At 55.1% G+C, this 20,671-nt stretch overlaps 1 protein-coding gene across 2 annotated transcripts; it reads left to right on the top strand.

The window, feature by feature from the left end:
* SPRY4 (sprouty RTK signaling antagonist 4) lies at window positions 1,327–15,273 on the top strand. 2 transcript variants are annotated; one of them, XM_003124009.4, is made up of 2 exons: window positions 1,327–1,589; window positions 10,679–15,273. In XM_003124009.4, exon 2 carries the CDS (start codon window positions 10,726–10,728, stop codon window positions 11,623–11,625), a length of 900 nt encoding a protein of 299 aa, XP_003124057.2. In that variant the 5' UTR covers window positions 1,327–1,589; window positions 10,679–10,725; the 3' UTR covers window positions 11,626–15,273. The 2 variants fall into 2 exon arrangements, with proteins under 2 accessions (XP_003124057.2, XP_013843063.2); XM_013987609.2 differs by lacking the exon at window positions 1,327–1,589 and adding an exon at window positions 1,785–2,544.

Genomic DNA, 20,671 nt, shown 5'->3' with positions numbered 1-20,671 from the left:
ACCTTCCAGGGGATTCAGGCCCCTGCCCAGCTCTTAACCGCGCATCAAAGCTACCCCCTACCCGGGACTCCCCCGAGGCTACAGCCTCCTCCGTTCCTGGGCGGAGCTGGGCCTGCTGCGAGGGCTCCCCGCCTTCCCGGAGTCAGGCCTAATGGCGGGGGCTTTTCTTTTCACAGGCCAGGGTGGATGCGCTCCCCGCCCCCGCCCGCCCCCGCCGCCCCATCATCAACTGCAAAGAAAAGATCCCGGCCATTCCATTTCCTCTGCGGCTCAGGAGCCCTGCTGTTATTTAATCCCGCGGCCACCCCAGCAGCATCTTCAGTACGGCCGGCTCCACCCATCCACCTGGCCAATTCTCGACCGCTCCCACTTCCCTGGTGGGGCGCTAGTCGGGAGGTTGGGGAGAAGCGCCGACAGCAGCAAAGGGCTGTGGCCTTAGGTAGACAGAGGATCGTGAGGCCACGGACCCGGGAGGGCTGGGAAACGCACGGGGGTGAGAGGGGAGCACTAGCCTGGGCAGTAGAGGGCGGGTGGACGCTCGGACACTGCGGACAGCATACTGGGGTCGGGGGAAACAGGGCGCTGCCCGGCGAGAGCCAGGTCTCTAGCTGAGCAGCCAGTATCACCCCGGGGGGTACTAGAGCCGGAAGAGGCCTCGGCCCAGTCGCTGTCCACACCCAAGAAATGGGGGGAGGGGTGGTCTGCATTTACTCCAGGGAGACTCAGCCTCAGGAAAGGAACCAGATTCCCTCAGCAACCCCCACTCCGCCCTTCTTTGATACGGATGTTTGACATTTTCTTCATTTTTGGTAAACACAGCCTCAAGACCCCTCCCCCTCGACGCTGCTAATCTTCGAGAAAGAGAAAGCCCGCAGCAGGGGTCTTCCCGTTCCCCCGCCCTCCGGACTGCCTGTGGCGAGTAGAGATCCCTAGATCTAGGTGTGTCATCCCCCACCCAGCTCTCAGCCCAGGACCCGGAGGCCGCAGTGCCCTCCGCCCCCCAGCAACACTGACAGTTCCAGCCCAGGCCCGCAGTGGCGTGAAGGTGGCCTTTACCTCCTTTCGCAGGCTGGGAGGAGGTACAGCCCGCGCAGCTGAGCCAGCTGCAGCAGTCGCCGCCGCCCTCCATTCATAAAAGAAAAAAAAAAAAAAGAAAGAAAGAAAGAAAAAGGCAACAACAACCTCCACCCCTCTTTGTAAAAGAACGACGGCCCTGGAAGAGCGAGAGCCAGCCCCAGCAATCACGGGTTAAGTTCTTTTCCGGCCCCCCATTCATAAAAAAAGGAGCGCGGCGCATGCGCGCGCGGGGTCTCTTGTGCCCACCCATTCATAGAATCGTGAACGGCGCGCGTGCGCACTAGAGTTCCCTTCCCTCCCATTCATAAAAAAGCCATTTTCCCAGGCAGTGGTTGCAACATCGCCGCCGAGGCAGCGAGAGGGGCTGACAGCGCGGAGCTGGCGCTGCCGAGCGCAAGGAGCCGTGCCGGTTCCTCCGGCCGGCGTCTGCGAGGACACCGGCGTCTGACTCGCTCGGCTTCGGGGATCTACACAGAGGTGGAGCAATGCTTGTGACTCTGCGGCTCCTCAAAGTAAGTCTCTGGCCGGTTTCGGGATGTGTAGCTGCCCCCCTCTGAGCCGGGACGCGACTCCCTCTCGGGCTGGGGCAAATGGTGCGCTATTTCTGGGCGCGCCTCAGTGTTCCTTCCCTCTTCCTGCGCCTCCCGGAGCTGCTGCGGAGCGCCGCAACTCCCTGACGCCCTCGGCTGGGCCGGCAAGGCGCCGGGGGTGTTCACAGCCTGGCACCGGCGTTCCCGACCCCCAGGCATTGCCAAGCCCGTCTTCCCCGCCCTCTACGGCTCGGAAGCCCCGTGCATGTCCCAGGAGTTTGCCTGTGGCCTGCCCCCTTTGCTCCTGCCACCACCCGCCTCGGGCGCCGGAACAGGAGGCTCTCGGCTCCATCAGGAACCACCTCTTGGGTCCGGCGGGCGCCCTCGCCCTGGGCGGCTCGCCCACCCCGGGCTCTCTGCCCACGGTGCCAGCTCTGCCGTAGATCTCCCCAGTCCGCCGCAGCGGCCTATGCTCGACGTAGGTTTTTCTTTCCCCTTCGGAGCCGTGACGGACTGGGGTTTTCTTCCCTGCTGCCTCCCCCTCGATGGTCAGCGCGGCGCTGGCCCAGGACTGGGCATTTCTGCTCGCTTTCTCTTTGGCGAGGCGGTTCCTCGCCGTCTGACCTTTGCTCTGCTGCCGCATTTTATGCTGTGCAACTGCGTTGCAGTTGCCTTTCCCTTCCCTGGCCTCTGCGGGGCCCGGGGCTTCTCGGCCTCCTCGTGTCTCCCTGTCCCCGGGCACCGAGCTGTGCCAGGCCTCGAGGCCGCCGGGCCGCACTGGGGCTGTGGTGGGGGCTGAAGGTGCGTTTACATAACGCCGGGCGTGTGGGAGCTGGAGGAAGAGGTTGCGTGCGTAGGAGAGATAAGGCTCTCGCTTTCCCTCCTTTCTTGGTGGTACCAGGCTTGACATCCCTGAGAAGAGAGAAGGAGAGAGACGGTACGTTTTGAAAATTCTGAATCGCCAAGGCTCCCGGGGTGGGGGGACAATGAAGGGGAGTGAGGGCAGGTTTGGCCAGCTTGGCTCCATCATGGGCTAGGGCCGTGCCCAGCTCCCTCTCCATGCAGATGATCAAAAAGCGTTTAGACAGTAGCTGCTCTTGTGCAAGAATTGAGTTTCTCAATTCTCTTTGATTGGGGGCTGGGGGGTTGTGGGCAGAGGAGGCAAGAGAGGCGGAAAATGGTTGCGTGGCTTGATAGGCTGAGCGATGGACGGGAGAAGTGAGCCAGGCTGGAGGGGCTGGATTGGGGGGCAAGAGGGGAAGGCTGCTGGCTGCCTCATTCAGCAGCTGCTGGATAGGTATCCATATTGCCAGGCCTGGATGAGGGTAGAAGGCTGCCTTCTGGCGCATCCAGTCTCCAGGAGCCCCCCAGCCTGATTCACTCTTAAAGGAACCTTCTGGGTTCAGTGGGATGCCCAGGCCCGGTGCGAACCCCCTCTTTCCTGCTTCCAAACCAGTGACTGACGTGGTACTTTCCAGTTTGGGGAGGGGTGAGAGCAAGGGCCTGTCGTCTGTCTGGTTAGCTGACCAGGCTCTCCAGTACCGCCCCCCCACAGCCTCTTGGGATTCAACTAGCTTTTTTTTTTTTTTTTTTTTTTTTTTTTTTTTTTTTTTTTTTTTTTTTTTTTTTCGCCCCCCCCCCCCCCCCACAGCCTCTTGGGGATTCCAAAGCTGGGAGGCCGGCACAGGCCTAGAGCATTTTAGGAAATGTGCGTTTATCAATCTCTTAATAAGCTCCGTCTGCCTGAGGCCCTACCCAATATTGCACTGGGGATTTCACAATGTTTAGACTTCCCTGGATCTTCACCCAAATGGAGCATAAACATCTGAAAATTTCCTTTTTCTCCTCTCGATGTGGGGGGGGGGCATTGATCCCCCTCCCTTTCCCTTTTTCTCCAGTTGTAGACGTGTCCAACGTGAAATCCCTTGGCCTCTTTCCCCACCCTTAGGAGGGTCCTCACTTGCCGGAAAGCTCCCGATGAATCCTAATATGAACAGTGCACATCCTGACCAACCGGGCTGTGTGGCCAGTACTGCCTAGGGGGCATTCGGGTGGTGGATTTCTGAAGTCTCCTGGATGGAGAAATATTGGTCAGCTCGAAGGAGGAGGACTTGAAAGACATCTCTTGGTTATCTTCCTTTGTAGAGTCTTTTTTTTTTTTTTTTTTCTGTGCAGAGGAAGTGCGCTGGTGCTCACTCCCCGTGACCTTTTCCAGATTACCTTCTGAAACGGCGACCTCTCCTTAAAGTTTTGGTGGGAAGAGACAGAACACATGCAACAGAGTGATTCCTGGTTAAAGTGGGGTAGGGGCTGGGGGCATGTGGAGCTCCTCGAGGTCATTTTTCTTCTCATCCTTCCAGAATAGTTGGAGAGAGGAGGCTCCCCCACTCTGGGAAACCAGGCATAGCCTCTGCCTGGAGGTTTGGCCGACTCGAATAACAAACGAAGGCAGCCTTTCAGTGCCAATTTCGAAAGTCAGTGATTTTCACATTAAGGGAGGAAGAAACACCCATTCCAACCTCCAGAATTGGCCCTTGAGGTGTGGGGCTCTGAGGTTTCATCCCTCAGGAGCAGGGGTGAGGAATTCCCTTCCAGCTCCTGATGCTATGAGTCCCTTTGTGTGGCTTCTCCCAGCCCCCAGTTTGGAGGCCCCCCCCCAAGCATTTTTCTTCCCCCAGCCCATCCTCTTGGGTGGGGCTCAGCCGCTGGTACCAGGAGGCTCAGAAAGGAGCCTCTTTCCCTTTGGAGAAGAGGGTCTCTGTTCTTAGAAAGTTAAGGCATTCAAACGGGTTCTGCCTCCAGAATGTCTGTCGCTTAGCCCCTACTGAGCTGGAAGTCCCCTTGTGAGGAAAACCACTGGATCTAAGGCTAGAAAGGGAACATTTTGGATTGGAGAGGTCGCCGGGACCATGGTTAAGAGCCGAGACGATTCTGTCTCACGGCCAACCTGGAGCTACCTGACAGAAGGGGAAGCGGTGACTCATTGGAATATATTTTCGCTCTTCCCAAAGAGCCAGAGGAAGAAGGTGATACAGGACAAGCCACTGAAAACTATGACTTCTTCCAAACCAACACAGCGGCTGGGTCCGAGCAGACGAATGGCTAGGAAACGTCCTCCTCTTTGGGCCTGAAGCTCCCCATCTGCAGAGTAGGGAGGAGAACCTGCTTCTGAGGGACCAGGGCCAGCGGAGGAGCCAGCAAGTGTGCAGGGCTGGGGCTGTGCTGCCTGTTGACCCCTCGTAGGAAGGTGTGGCTGTAAGGGAGCCCCTTCCTCCACAGGAGATGTGGGTGCTGTGGGATGCCAGAGGCGAGGATTCTTGGCTCTCAGGGACCTGGGGCCACCCAGCAGATCCGGACAGCTGACACGGCTGGGGATGTATCCGGGACATGTGGCTGGGTTTAAGAGGCTCCCCCGTTCAGCTGTGTGATCGCGATTGTTCTTTCCAAGGACAGACCGTGGAGGAAGCGAGGGCACTGGGGAGGGAGCACAGATGTGCTGGAGCTCGCGGAGGAGGGAAGGGGCCCTTCTGGGGCAGGTGGCCATTTGCAGAAGTGGTTCCCCCCTTTCTCTGGTTGGGGGAAGGGGGGGTCATTTCCCGTCCCATCCCAGGAGTAAGCCAAGATCTATTATTATGAGTTCAAGGCTTAGGGGACAGGGGTGAGATACATAAAATCATCTTGGTGTCAGGGAGAGAGGGTCCTTCCCTGGGGTTTAGGTTTCTGGCCCCCCCTCCCCCTGAAACTCTGACGTGGGCCACTGGTGCCCCAACTGTACCAGTAGTTAACAGTCTTCTTCTAGTCCCATTCTTTTCTCACTCTTGACTTCTAATCCCTCTTTAAGGAGATCTGAGCAGACAGTAATTAGAGGATAATACTTGGAAGCCAGAATTTGTAGCCGATCAGAATGGCCCACAGCTGAAGTACCTACCACAGGACCTTTCCCCCTCTCACCCTTGCACCGGGTCTTTCGTAGCTCGGCCCATTGGTTGCAGATAAAGAAGAGAGGAGGGCTGGGAACTGACATCTGATGATGGGACAAAGGGAGGAGAAACAGCTGGTTTCTTCCGTGGTCTCTGACAGGTTGTGGCCGCAGGTCAGCTCCTTAGGGCTGATGCTACAGTGGGGAGGTTGGAGCGGGGGTGAGGGGGAACCACGATTCTCGGAAAATTCCAGCTGTCTCAAAGGCTTTGTTATCATCAGAGATGCAGAGGTGGTTTTCTTTAGTAGAAGGCAAGTCCCTGGCTTTCCTCATCCCCCCCGACCCCCGCCGCCCAGCTTGAAAGTCCTTTTGAAGCAACACGTCATTATTTGGTTGGTGCTTTATGTCCTAACTGGGATGCTGTCCCAAAGAGCCCAAGTGATAGCGGTAGAGAGTGGTGGGCAGGCTCTCTGACAGCCTGAGCTGTTAAAGGGTTAAAACCTTCCCTGCAAGCACCTGCTGGGACTGAATGGGGCGGGGCAAACTGCCCGTTCATTCATAGCCTCTTGCCAGTTTGGCATTAGCTGACCTGTTGTTTTCAAAGTACAACCGTCAGGTTTTCCTAATATTTCCCAACTCCTGTCCCCAGGGGAAGGGGTGGGTGGGTGGAGCGGACACTTACCCTGCCTCTTGATTCTTTGCAGCCAGGCTGCATTGAGCTGTCTCCTGTCCTGATGCTCACAGCCCCTCCCCGCCTGCAGGTACACAGGCAGTGTCAGGCTCAGGGTCCAAGCTGCGTGTTCTGGGTTTTTCACCACCCTGCCGATTGAGTATGCTAGGACTCTCTTCTGCCTTTCTCTCATCCTGGCTCCCCGTTCCTGTCCCCACAGCCCTCGACCAGGATGCCCCATCCAAGATTGTGCCCTGGGGACCCTGAAGTTGAGCTTTCTAGGTGGGAGGAGAGAATTCCTGCCCCTCCTTTTGGGGACTGCTTTATGGTGATATCCATTCAACCGTGAGAAAACTAAAAATGAAAACACTTAGTAAAACGGGGTGCACGAGGTGACGGAAGGGGGTGCCCACAGAGGCTGAACTGGAGGTTAAGCTATCATGAGTCCTGAGCCTTCCTTTAGTGACAGATTTCTAACTCCTAGCCTGCACGCTCCACACCGAAAATTCCCCTAAGTGGGGGCCAGTCTGATGACAGCCTTGTCTGGCTTCATTTCCCGGTTGGTTTGGTTAAGAGCCCAAAGATGGCCTGATGAGGTTCCCGAGGGCTGGTGACAGACGGGGGCTGGGGGGGACCGGATGACGGACACTGACAGAGTTCATGGCTATGAACAAGAATGGTGCTTTCATGCTTTTCCACGAATACCCAGAAGTTATTGCAAGCCTGGGCTGCAGGGCTGAAGTCTCTGGAGCTTTGGCCATCTGAGTTCAAAGCCTGTGCTGACCTTGCTCTGTGACCCTTTGTTGTTCCATTTCTTCCTCTGCAGAAGGAATGCTATCCTCCCAAGGTGATGGTAAAGATCGAAGGAGAAAATCACTCAGGGATTAGCACATAGCCTTGACACCAAAACCTGTTTCATAAATGCACGCTGCTTCCCTAGTGATTAATTCTTATTATTAGAAAGTTGGAGTGGAAGTTTCTTTTCTTCATGCCAATCCATAAGGCTGCCACCTCACATTCGATAGAGGTGCTTCTCGGCCTAAGTGGAGTGCTGGCTTTGTTTCTCTGTCCAGTCTTCCAAATTGGCCATCCGTTTCCCGCACCGCCTAAATGAGGCAAAGCCTGCTGTCTTCCTATTTAGAGTCTAAATCTCTTCTTGCCTTGCAGGGGAAGCTGGGAGTACAGAGTTCACTGCACTTAAGTTGGGCAGTGCTGCTCAGACCGCAGGGTGGGTGTGTCTCCGTGAGTAGAGATGGATCTTCTAAACCAACGGAGGGGACTGGGGGTTTAGGAGACTTCGTTTAGCTGTGCTGAGGGGGTTATCAGACAGGCGATCGGCAAGTTGTTTTTCTTGTCAGCCAAACGAATTCAACCCTCCTATGGAGGGTCCTGGCTCATTGGGAGGCAGAGCCAGCAAAGGAACCCTGCGTGAGGGCTCTGATGGGGAAGAAGCATTTAGGATATGCCTACTGGGGCCATCTTGGATGCTGCATGTCCCAAGAGAGCTGAGTCATCATGGAGCAAGCTCCCCCCACATCTGGCCCTGACTGCATACCCCCAGATGTTGACAGCTGCCTCTGGAGGCTGATGTGCGCCTGCTCATGCCAATATCCCCCTTGCTTGCCGGCCCTGCTCCCACCTTGGCTTCCTGGTGGGACTTTTCCATGGACTTTGTCCACGAATCTGCTTTGTGATGCCAGCGCCTATTAAAGTCCCTGAGCAGTGCCCATGCCTTTTGCTTCACCCATAGAAAGTGTGCCAGGTTCTAAAGGACCCCAGGAAAAGAACTGGGGGAAGGAGAGGGGATAATCCGCCTGGGGGAGGGAGTACCCATGCTTGGCCCGTGGCATGGCAATTCCCAGTCCTGGTCCTGAGAGACAAAAGCCCAGTTACATGGGGCCATACAGCCTTCAAACTGCCACTGACGTGTTGTTGGCAGGACCCTGAGTGTTGGTGACCTGAGCTTCTGAAATAAGGGAATGGTGTTGTCTTTGTTCGGGGTGGGGGTTCTGGCTGAGGCACCTCTTGGCTGGCGCCAGAGCGTCTCATCCTGTGCCTCTGGCAGCGTTTTCTATTCTACTGCCTCATCACACCTTTTCCTCCAGGCAAAGGGCTGGGACCTGGGGCTCCTAACCCTCTTCTCTTGACCCCCAAATCCATTTATTCCAGAAGCAAGGCTTTGGAACCCCTGCCGGGAATAAATAAGTGGGCTGAGAGAGCAGTCCCTGAACTCGGGCCCTGCAGCCAACCTGATCCTTGGGGAAAAACTCTCCATACACACCTAACTGGCATTCCCCATCTAGCCCTGACCCCAGGGTGCCCAAAGGAGGCTGTCTTGGCAAATAACTCCTTGTTGACGGCAGACCTGCCAGATACAAAAGTCTAACCCCACCATGGGGAAGCCTCCTCTTTCAAAGTGATGGGACGCCTCTAAGCCCTTCCCTTCCTGACCATTCAACCACTTCTGATCAAACTGTTGTTTCTAAGCTGGGGATGTATGATGCAGAGTTTGTCCAGAAAGCTTTTCTTCCCCAATCTTCGTTCCTTCCTGTAGACACTGATGAGTATGGAGGGGTCCGGGACCAGGTGTTACTCTCCTGTACGTAACTGGAACACTGGGATGAGCAGCTGCATCCCAAGTCTGGAGGGATATGGCGTTAGAGCTGGAATCCCAGCCACATCCCCTTCTTAGGCATCACCTCTGAGGCAAGATGAGTAGTAGAGGCAGGCTCACCTAAGTAGACCCTCGTTAGCATCTTGAAAAGGCATTTACCAAAACCCACCCCGGAACACATTAAACCAAGGGTCTTTTTTCTTTTTTCCCCAAAGGTGGTTATCGTCCTCTTGTCTCTGCGCCCTAGTTATCCACGCCGTGCCTCATCCCCAAGCCCAGTGGAATCTTCCCAGAGTCTAGTCTTTCTCTGGGATTCCAAATCGTGTCCCCTTGGGCAGAGGTCTTGGCCTCTGCTGCTATTTCTTTAAATTGATCTCCAGCCGAATTCTGAACGCAAAGGTCAGCAGGCGAGGAAATGGCACTTCTAATAGAAAACAATGTGCACTTTCTAAATTTGAACCAAGCCGTTTCCGCTCTTTGATTTAAGTGACTTCCTGGGGTTCCGTGTCAGGCACTGCAGTTGAATCTCTGGCCGGATTCCAACTTAAAATTGTACTCTCTCGGTGAAATTAGAAACTGATCCAGGGTTGGCTTAGCTATTCTAGTAAATAGCATTTAGGCTGAATGTTCAGCTCAGCACTTGGAAATGGGTGATGTGAGTGCCTCTCAGAGGATTTCCCATCCAAGTTGTCAGCAGCGCACCTACTCGGGTTATTAGCCACTGGAGGTTGCGGCACGTAGAAGTGCTGATGAGGAGTTCCCGTCGTGGCACAGCGGAAAGGAATGACTAGGAACCGTGAGGTTGTGGGTTCGATCCCTAGCCTTGCTCAGCAGGTGAAGGATCGGCCTTGCCATGAGCTGTGGTGTTAGGTCGCAGACACGGCCTGGGTCTGGCACTGCTGTGGCTGTGGCGTAGGCTGGTAGCTACAGCTCCAATTTGACCCCTAGCCTGGGAACCTCCATATGCTGCGGGTGTGGCCCTAAAAAGCCAGAAAGAAAAAAAAAAAAAGGTGCTGGTGATAGGTTACTGTCCTGGATGTAGAGGCATCTTCTTTCTCTTCGGACTCTCTGAAATAAAGGCTTTGGTTTATCCAGCTGATAAACTCCATGGGAGCCTCCAAGGACTGTCTGTCGTGGTCACCACATCCCTAGCACTTGGCACCATGCTTTGGCACTTATTAGTGCTTATTAGTGCTCCGGAAATCTAGACTGTTGCTCTCTGGGATAGTGATAAATTAGAGTGTGTGTTCTACACCAGGCAAGATGCCACATCCTGGATATGCATTTTCCCATTTAATCCTCCTAAGAACCCATTTTACAGATGGCAGTACTAAGGCACGGAGGTCAAAGAACCTCATTCACAGCCACACTGCTAGGCAGAGGTGAGAATTTGAACTTGGATCTCATTCCAGAGTCGCTTAAGCTCCCTCTTAAATCAGTAGCGTGTTTCACCGGGATTTTAGCAATGAACTAGGACCACAAGGGGTCTGAGCCCTACTTCTGCTACTGATGGTTTTGTGTGACTTGGGACAAATTACTTTGAATATGAGCGTCCTTCAACTAGAAAAAGGTAATTGATGCATGGTTATGGTTTAGATTTATCGTGAAGAGTCAATGTCTTAATAAACATGGTGCTTGGGAGAGTTTCGGGCACAGAGTAAGCGCTAAATAAGATACTTCTACCATGTACTGCTGTTGTTACTGTGATGATTCATCATCTAAGCCTTAACGCTGCAGAGTCCACAGAGGAATCCCAGTTCCCATTTCATCTGGGCTCCCAAGGACCTGATGGGGCGCGGGGGTATTAACTAGCCACATACTGATGCCTGAAATCCGTTCTCTCCTCCTTCCCCCGCCCCACCCCCCAGGGCCCCTAGAAGCCTGTTTCTCCGCACAGCCCAGAACCTCAGGCCCCATGGAGCCCCCAATCCCACAGAGCGTCGCCCTGACTCCCAGCTCGGTCATGGTCCAGCCCCTTCTGGACAGCCGTATGGCCCACAGCCGGCTCCAGCACCCGCTCACCATCCTCCCCATCGACCAGATGAAGACCAGCCACGTGGAGAACGACTACATAGACAGCCCTGGCTTGGCCCCCGCCACTGGCCCCAAGCGGACCCGGAGCGGAGCCCCGGAGCTGGCCCCGATGCCCGCCCGCTGTGACCAGGATGCCACCCACCACTGGATTTCCTTCAGCGGGCGCCCCAGCTCCGTGAGCAGCAGCAGCAGCACGTCCTCCGACCAGCGCCTCTTGGACCACATGGCCCCACCGCCCGTGGCCGACCAGGCCTCCCCGAGGGCCGTGCGCATCCAGCCCAAGGTGATCCACTGCAAGCCGCTGGACCTCAAGGGCCCGGCCGTGCCCCCGGAGCTGGACAAGCACTTCTTGCTGTGCGAGGCCTGCGGCAAGTGCAAGTGCAAGGAGTGCTCGTCGCCCCGGACGTTGCCCTCCTGCTGGGTCTGCAACCAGGAGTGCCTGTGCTCCGCGCAGACCCTGGTCAACTACGGCACCTGCATGTGCCTCGTGCAGGGCGTCTTCTACCACTGCACCAACGAGGACGACGAGGGCTCCTGCGCCGACCACCCGTGCTCCTGCTCCCGCTCAAACTGCTGCGCCCGCTGGTCCTTCATGGGCGCCCTCTCCCTGGTGCTGCCCTGCCTGCTCTGCTACCTGCCCGCCACCGGCTGCGTGAAGCTGGCCCAGCGCGGCTACGACCGCCTGCGCCGCCCCGGGTGCCGCTGCAAGCACACGAACAGCGTCATCTGCAAGGCGGCCGCCGGGGACGCCAAGGCCAGCAGACCCGACAAGCCTTTCTGACACTCAGGGCCGAAGCCCCGGCGCTCCCCCTGGAAACCCGGTACCCTCGTGACACCTGGGAAGACCCTCACAGCGGGGATCAGAGGCTCTCGCATCCTGGGGCGGACCGGCTGGTCTGCCCATCCCATCTCCCCACCCACCCACCAAGCTTCGGAAAAAACAGAGCAGCCGTCGCCCACCCCCGCTCTCCCTCCAAAGGCTGAAGAAGCGCTTTGCGGTGTTTTTCAGGGTCTGGGGACTTTGCGTGGAACGGACAGTGGCAGAGGCGTGGTATGGTTTGGGGGCGACTTTTCTTTTTCAGAAGATGGAGCACAGATGTGGACGCATCCGGAAGCTGCAGCTGCTCGAATGCCTTCCCAGGCCCCCCTCCGCCCGCCCTCTCTCCTCGCTCTTTTTTTGCATTCTTTCTGGCTGCCTGGGAAGCATTGGGAACTGAGTGGCCAGGGAACCTTGGAAGAAGATCCTCGGAGTCCTGATGCCCCCCACCAGCCTCCACCCCTCCTCCACCCTGGTTCGCCCCGACGTCTTGGGGAAGGTATAGACCCTGAGAAGCCCTGTTGTATATACACACCTGGGAGCCCCCCTCGTTCCTCGCTCTGCCTCCCCGGAGCCATGGATGGATTTAGGAACTACTGCACCGTACATTTTTCTCCCTTCCAGCTTCCGCACTAACTCTCGGGGGTCGGGGGGAAAGGGGAGGGTGTTCCACTCCTAACACCGTCCTTCGGTTCTTACAGAGTCACAGACTCACCTGCCCGCTATGTGTCCCCAGGTCTCTCTGCCCAGACCCTTTCCAGAAACTTCACGGGTAGAGAAGCCCAGGGCGGGCGAACGCAAGACCAAATACCATTTTGCCAATGAGTCTGAGGCTGCGGTCTCCGGATCCAGTCGTTATGTTTTTATAGAATCATTAAACCAGATGCTAACGGTGTTTTAAAAATAATAATAATAAAACATTTGCTTCCTTTTGGGCCACCCCCAGGAAGGGCTGATTTCAAAATCTGGGGGGGCGAGCAACCTCAAGGAGCACAATCCCCCTCCCCACCAAGAAGGATTTTCACAGCGGAGTGACAGTGGGGGCGAGCTGGGTGTGGTGTTTCTTCTGTCCCGATGCTGCTGCTTGCTGTCATAGGCTTTGTGTACAGTGTCTGTATCTTTACTGTAAATAGACAGATGATGGAAACAAGAGTCTATTTTAGTGTTAGGAAGCCCTGGCGGGGTTGTCAGAAGAGTGTGGCTGAGGGAAAGATTTTCCAGGGGCTTCTTGGGACGGAGCCTGCCTCCGCGCGCAGCCGCACGAGCCCCTCCCAACAGCCCCCAAAGACGTAGCAACTCTTTCTCTCAAGGTGCTAAAGGACTCAGAAAGTGCAGCTCGTCCAGTGGGTAGGTACTTGTTGCATGCAAAAGCTAATCGTGTGTCTGGTCCCCCCTCCCCGCCCCCCAGCTGCTGGGTGTGGGGGGTGCCTTTTGCTCCTTGCGTGGGAATTTTTTGCCTCTCTCTGCCCCACCACAAGAGAAAGTGACCTGGGTCAGAAAAACTACCCCAGGGGATGCTGGAAGTGCCAGAGACATGGTACTTATAGCAGTTTCCAGTTGGTTCTGTAGGAAAAGAACCGCCTCCAGGAGAGAGAGGAGGCAGAGAGCTGCGAGGGTCCCGCAGCCAGTGCTTCCCAAGGATTTTTCTTTTTCTCCTTCCTGAAGACCGATTGTGACATCTTATGATTCAGCGTAAGTTAATTGTAACCCTAGGTATTTATTGATCGGAGGAAAGGAGGGGGCGGGTCTTATTATTTGAGGCTTTATTTATATAACGTTTGCTAGCTTGTAAAAGGCGAATATGAAATACTGCACCTGCATTTTCTAAGGCTGATCCTGTTGCGCTCCTGGCCCCGGCTGTGATGGATGTATGGACATTCTTGCACAAATCCGAGGGAATGGTAGGAAAAAAAGACACATTCAGCCAACCACTTATCCTCATTGAATGTATCAGATGTTAATGAAGGGACTGGAGATATTTTCCTCAGAATAGGTGGGCAGAGGTTACCCCCCCAAAAGAGGACACACGTCCACTCTTGGCGAGGCCTCAGAACTTTTCCCAAAGCCCCTCCCTCGAATGTCTCCATGGGAAACTTGACCCAGCGGCAAGTTGCACTTTGGTGATCTTTGTACTACACGCCCATTCTGTGGAGAATTGATTTACATAAGCTGTGTAAACACACACACACACACACACACACACACACACACATCCTTACCCCCACCCTGTCTATCTACAGAGACCCCGTTTCCTGGCAAATAGCCTCCTGAACCCTGACTTTTTGTGTATATAGTTGTAAACACGGATTTTTCGGGGGGTTGGTTTTCTTTTCTTGTTTTCCTTCCCCGTCTTGGCTTGTTCTGTTTGGTTTGCGTTGAGCCTGCTGGATGGACATTTGCAGAACTCTCGGTGTCGCGCGCGTGCTCAGCCGCGGTTCTCCCCAGCTCTGTGGCATAGCAGTCCACGGCAGGTTCCTCTCAGCTTCTTGGCCAAAAGAAGAAAACAAGAAAACGAAAACTGGCTTGCCTGTGGACCCCAGGGGCCCATCAAGGGCCACGAGGGACCAAGCTCTCAGAAACACACCCCCTTTCTGGGGCTGCTTCGGGCTGATGGTTTCCTGTCACCAGTGGCCTGCCTGGCTGGAGTGTGCCTCGTCTTGACCTCTTGTGAAAAGTGCCAGCTGCTTCCCACTTCTGTTCAGCCTGGAGTGGCTGGTGGTTCTGCCTGGGACTGGGGGTGGGGTCCACATGAGCCTGAGTCTGAGACCCTTGTCCTAAGGGGCCACGCCTGTTTCCCCTTCGAGCGTGGGTTTCTGCAGCCCCACCCCCCCGGCCGGCACCCTGGGAACTGGGGGTAGAAGAGCCAAGCCGTTGCAGGTGATGGCAAGGTGCCTCCAGCTCGAGGTCGCTAGCTGGGAGGTGTAAAGACTGGTCCCTGCTGTTGATACGGGCTCCGCACAGCTGCCGGAGGTGGAAGACCTTCGTGTGATGGGTTTGGTTCTTTGAGCGTTCTGGAGTCTGGGTATGTCCCCGTTGGACCCCGAGGGAAGCCCAGTTAGATTATGCGGAGTCCAAGTGTGGAAAGTGGGTTGGGACCAGCATCCAGATCAAGTCACCTTCGTGATCGCGCTGCCCCCGGAGACGTCCGGGGGGATGCGGGCAGCACGACTTTGCACTGGATGAGCCATGAGGGCTTCCTGCAGACGTCCCCGGCCTTCTGGGTCATAGCTTCAGTGAGCGTTCTCACGCCCTCGCTTGCTGTGACAGTTGGTGACAAGTCTTAGGCTGCCATTTTCTGTCGTGGGTCACTTTTCTCTGCTCACTGCCCTGCAGTTTGGTTTCGTGTTACAAAACAGAAAAGCCTTCAAGGGTCCCAGCCTGGCACATGTCCCCCCTTCACTGTAACCCCCTTCTCACCCCACAACAAACATTCCCACAGAAGGTTTCCTTTGTATAGAATATTTATTTTGAAGCTCTATTTTAATAGTATTTATTTTAGAAAGTTTACTATTGTAAGAGTTCTTCTGTTTGTGAAGAAAAAGCAAGTTAAAAACTGAATGTACTGATCTAGAAAATATATATAAATATATATTGTTAAATATACACAGGACTGCCATGTCTCGTGTGTTTGTGTGTTCACACCCCCGACGAACCCGCCCGGCGAGGTGCCACGTTTGGCAGAGAAGGAGCAGCCACATGGAAATGAGTAGCCAAGCCCTGGCAGGACAAACGAGCAGGGGGACAGGGCTTCTTGGCCCTTGTCCTGCCTCTAGGATGACCTGAGAACCAGTGGAAGAAATTTCACTTTCTCATGAAGCCGAATTGCTGCCCGGCACTGCTGCTGAACCCTCTGGCCAAACCTTCCCCTATGCAGGCGGGTATTTGTAACAGGTGGACAGCAAAACGGGGAGGGTTCAGCTGACCTCCAAGGCTTGCCAAAATTCTGCAGCTCTTTCCTTTCAGCCCGGGTGCCCCACAAGCAGTTTTTCATGCATGTGCACACATACATGCTTGAAGAAGGCAAACACAAAAAAGCCCTCGACAATTTCCTTATTTTCGTTAGATGGGTGGGTACCGCCCAGAAGCCATTCCTTTGCCCTCTGAAGACTCCCGTCTCTGCCACTTGCCTCTGCCTTGTTAATGCACCTTCCGTCCTCCGCACAATCTCCCCACCATTCAGTCACCTCTCAGATGATGGGGTGGGATGGGGGGCGTTTTCCTCACTTTTGATGCATATGCCAATTACCAGGGAAGTTTGACTTCCGCTTTGGAGAGGCAAACACATGCCTCTGGCTTGCCGAAAGAAAGGGAAGTGAACCATTATTAAAGATATTTTTCTTTACCCATGAGTGGGGTCTGACAACCAGCAGTGGTTGGGGGGAAGGGCCTGGAGGGAGAGCTGAGAACCAGAGTCCTGGGTCCAGCTCCTGGTTTCTGCACGGTCCCCAGCTATGGCATCTTCTGTATCTCTGAAAGCCTTGGGCTCCTCTTCCACATCCAGCCCTATGGCAAGAATCCCTGGTCCCTGCCCCAAAAAGCGCAAAGGATGCCCTCCCTCCTTGTGGTCCTGTCTGCTCTGAAACTGCTCTAGAGGAAAGGCTGTGGCCTCCCTGAGCAGACCACGTGGTCTGTCCCGCTTCTGCATGATGGGTTCTTCCTTTGGCGGAGGGTAAGGAACCAGCCCTTAGAGGTGGTTTTCTTCTCACCAGGCTCTGTCCCATTCACTCTACCAGGTTCTGATTAAGTCTTGGGTGTCCTGATAGGCCTGCTCCTGGTTTTATTTTATTTCTAGTGTTTGGAGATTAAAAATAACAGAAACCTCTATAGAAGATTCGGTGCATCTCTCCCAGCCAAACGCCCTTGAGGAAACGGAAGGTCCAAGAACGTGGCCGGGGTTTTAAAAAGTCATTGTCCAGAGCAGAAGTTAGACGGCAGCCTTTGCTGCCTTTCCTCCACCGGCCCTGTTCCCTCTCTGCTCCCAGTTAAATGGCTTAGGTGTTAAGAATGGCTCGCATTTAAGTTGAATGGTTCCTTCTTGCCGGGCACAGAACATACGTGGCAGATCCCACTGTCAGTTACTCTTAGAAATGCAGAAATTGAGGGTCAAAGCAGGCGTCACAGCCCATGACATGGTTGAGGGGCAGATGGGCAAATGGCGAGTTGGAGATTGAGCAACGAGATTTGGAGAAGCAGCACAGGATGGGGCTAAAAAGACTCTCCAGGGACTGACTCTAAAAATAAAGGGAGAAGAGGAAGCATTTCAATCCTCTCCACACCCGGAGTCACACGCCCCCTGTGCGGGCATCCCAAGCCTGAAGTTCATCCCACAAAAGGCCCTTGGGGCAGCTTTTGTCATCCGGTCAGGAGGCCCCAAGCCACTCCTGCCGCTGCCCAGCTGGCCCTTCCAGCCTGTTGACCCTGCGCCTTGAAACAAGCCCTACTTTCTGAAGTTGGTTTGCCAGCTCATCGAAGGCACCCAGGCAGAGAGCTGCGCGCCGGAGATGTGCCCCAGATGAAAGCCGGGGGGACGTTTTTTAAGAGCCTTAAGTTTATTCATCGGAACTTTAATAAAACAATATGTCCATGGCCTGGGGCAGGTATAATTTTCATAATTTATGGGTCTCTGAGACAGGAAGAGAGCTCAGGGTTTTATTGTGTTTTGCACGATAAATGGCATTCCAATTGTCTACACCGTGTTCCTGAAAGACTCGCGTCTGGCAGGCACACAGGCCTTCTGGAGCCCACCTGGGCCTCGAGGCCCCAGGCAAGGGGTAATTATGAATACATCTGTATCTGCTAAGCAGCAGATGATTGAAAAACTCCCTTGTTTCCTTCTGTCATTAGAAGATCTTCCTATGCCGACACCACCATGAACATTTAACTATCGCAAGATTTGGAACCCCCCCCCCTGCTCCCTTCCTCAGCCACCTTCTCCCGTGGGTCTGGCCCCTATCTTTCTTGTACCCGAAGAGACTAGGTGACCTGACGGATCCCCCTGTCCCCTCCCACTGGGTCTGGTGAGGGAGGGAATGGCTTCAGACCCAGAAGGGGTCAGCCACCCTCCACAAAGCGAGAGACCAACTCCGGGCCATGTTCTAACGGGGGTCAGCAGTTGACACACCTGCTGGGTTCTAGGAAGTCTTCGCAGAGCCACAGAGGCCAAGCGACCCAAGGAAATCAGGACAAAACTACCGCTTCTGAGTAAAGATGCTGCCCTGCCGTCTCCAATCTTAACAACAATCCATTATGTTGACAGCATCAGTCTCATTTCAGAGACGGGAAACCCTGAGGCTCAGAGAGGGTCCGTCACTTGCCCAAGGCCACACAGCCGGTGAGAAGGGGACCTTCCTCCAAAGCCGACGTACTGCATGCCAAGGTCCTAACTTCCAGACCCAACCCAAACATCCCCTCTGCGAGGCTTTTGTGTCCCCACTCGTGCTTCTACAGAAGTCAGTAGAGCAGCTGATCTTTAAACAAGAGTCCCTAGGCTACCAGCGATGAGACTCGAACCCGGGTCTAACCACCACTTCGCGACACCCCATGTGAAATATGGAGGCCCCATTCAACCCGATCTCAGGAAGGAGTCTGTGTTACCACACGACATTTTAACAACCCTCCCGACATTGCTCTTGGCCAGCCTTCCTCATTTCCTCTGCAATCAAAAGAGCAATTGCTTCCCCAGACTGGAATTATTTGGGCTGTGGTGGCCAGAGGCAAGAATCGTACAGGGGAGAGGGGGAGCTGGAAACGGCCCGGATAATTCAGAAGGTGGTCTGTCTGGAGGATTCACGGGCAGGCGGGGCGGCAGTAGCCAGGGTGAGGGATGCACGCCCAGCGGTAGGGGGGCAGGCCCCCGTCTGAGCTTCCAGGGGCAAAGCACAAAGAAGGCACACCCCGGGAACCACAGCAGTCTGCGAGGACGCAGAAGGCAGCAGGGCCAGGGGCTGGCAACCCCCTTGTTACCAGCAGAGCTCCGCCCAGCCCCCTAGGCTACAGCTGGGCGGGTTTGCAGGCAGTGCTCCAGCCAGCTCTGGATTACTAAGGCTCTGGAGGAACCGGATCTAAGCAGATTAGAGAACCGAGTGTCCATCCGGGCGGAGCCATTTCCCAGGGTGGACACAGCCAGGGCCTTGGGGCTCTCTGGGAAGTGACTGCCACCTCCACAGGCCCCTCCCCTTAGGGTCCACTGCCCAGGGCCCTACTCTGCTGCCTTCCGTAGTGTGACCTTGGGAGGGTCACTCCCCTTCTAATAACAGCTGACGGTCAGATAACTATCTTAGAGATGAAAAGCTGGCTCTTGGGCGAGCAGAGACTAGAAGAAGTCGGTTTCCTCTCCTCTGAGCCTCCGTTTCTCCATCTTTAGCCTCAAGGTCTGAACCATGAAAGCAGGAAGTCACAGACTTCGAGCCACAGTGTCTGAAGGTCTTGGCTGTCATTTGAAAATGAAGAGGTTTCTAAACCCAGATTGGAAACTTCTGCGAAATAAAAAGCAGGCGTTCTCTTGGGGTGGGGCAGGTTAAGGATCTGGCATGGTCGCCACACGTGGTGCAGGTTCGATCCCTAGCCCGGGACCGTCCACATGCCACAGGCACAAAAAAAAAAAAAAAAAAAAAAAAAAACAAAGTGCTGGTATCTCTGGGCCCCCCATTGCCCATGGCAGCAAGTGATAAGACCCGAAAGGCAACTAACGGCACTTTCCACACAGGGCAGGGGCCCTCCCTCTCTCACAGCATCCCCCCACCCCGACAGCGGGCTTCACCACCCAAGTTACCTGGGCCAAGCACCGGTTAGCACTGTCCCTTAGCCCAGGCCTCTCCTCTTTGTCACACCCTCTACCTGGCTCTCCGTTCCTGACACTCACTGCTGTTATGTCTGATTGGCCTCCTTGGGCAGTTGAACCCCAAACAAGGTGTCCCAACCCCGCATCTAGAGGACTTCGGAAGGATTCCCAGCCTGTGGGCATGTCCCTCAGGCACAGGTGCCAGAGTCATAATCCCAGAATGGACATCTGACGTCAGGGGGGCCAGTGGTTCTGAGCCTAGGATTTGTGGGCGTGTAAAGGGAGCCCTGTGACCTTGGAGATACATGTCTGAGTGCTGTGCTTTTTGTCTGCGAGGCACTTTCCGGATTCTTGGAAGGGCACGGGCCCCTCTCAGCAGGTGAAGAACCCCCGGTCCAATCCACCCGCCTCCATCGTATGCATACGCGTGTGGGACCCAGAAAGCAGCTCTTCCAAGTCCCACAACAGCTTAGCTGCAAAGCCAAGGAAAAGAGCCAGGTTTTCTGTCTCTCTAGGAAACTGTGGTTTTCAAGCACTTCTGAGCCAATGTAGAGTGTCTCCTACCAAAAATTCCCCCAAAGTGACAGCAACAGCAATGATGCCCTCAGCTTCCCCTCCCCCTCCATCACGCCCTGATTCTCTCGGATCAGCACGGGGCTCCTTCCTGCCACTCCTGCAACATGCAGCCTTGGGACCACCTGTTGGCACCTGTCTGTTCCCAGCCTGTGTGTTCCCCACTAAAGGATGAGCTCTTGTCCGGGGACCTCTTATTCGTGACTTCAGGGCTGCCTGGCCTTCGTCACGGCGCACAGAGAAACTGTCCACTGAGGCCAACCAGGAGGTCCCTTGCCAGGGATGGACAGCGCTCCAGAGGCAGGGGCCTGCGTCCTGCCCTGGCCACACCCACTGCCCTGTGCACGGGGGATCCGTGTTTCCACACACACCCCGCCCTTAGGAAAGCGTCCAGCGCAGCATCTGGATGTAAGTGGCAGTCAATACACATTTGTTAAACGTGTTCATTAATTAATGATACACCAAAAGGAAAGTCAGAGGAGCAGGGCAAGTGGCCCCAGACTTTATTTCTGTCCCAAAGCTGGCCATGTGACAGGATGTAGCAGTTCCAGCACGTAAGCAGAAGGATATGAACAACAGGGCCAGCTCCTGCGTCTCGTGGCTGATCCCTGAGTATTCACACGTGCCAGGCCTGCTGCCAACCAAGTGCTTGTGACC

Source organism: Sus scrofa, chromosome 2 (genome assembly GCF_000003025.6).
Source record: "Sus scrofa isolate TJ Tabasco breed Duroc chromosome 2, Sscrofa11.1, whole genome shotgun sequence".
Classification (NCBI taxonomy): domain Eukaryota; kingdom Metazoa; phylum Chordata; class Mammalia; order Artiodactyla; family Suidae; genus Sus; species Sus scrofa.
This window is presented reverse-complemented; position numbering and strand designations above follow the sequence as displayed.

Coding starts and splice junctions, on each gene's coding strand:
- SPRY4 (XM_003124009.4), top strand. CDS start 10,726: ATGGAGCCCCCAATCCCACAGAGCGTCGCCCTGACTCCCAGCTCGGTC.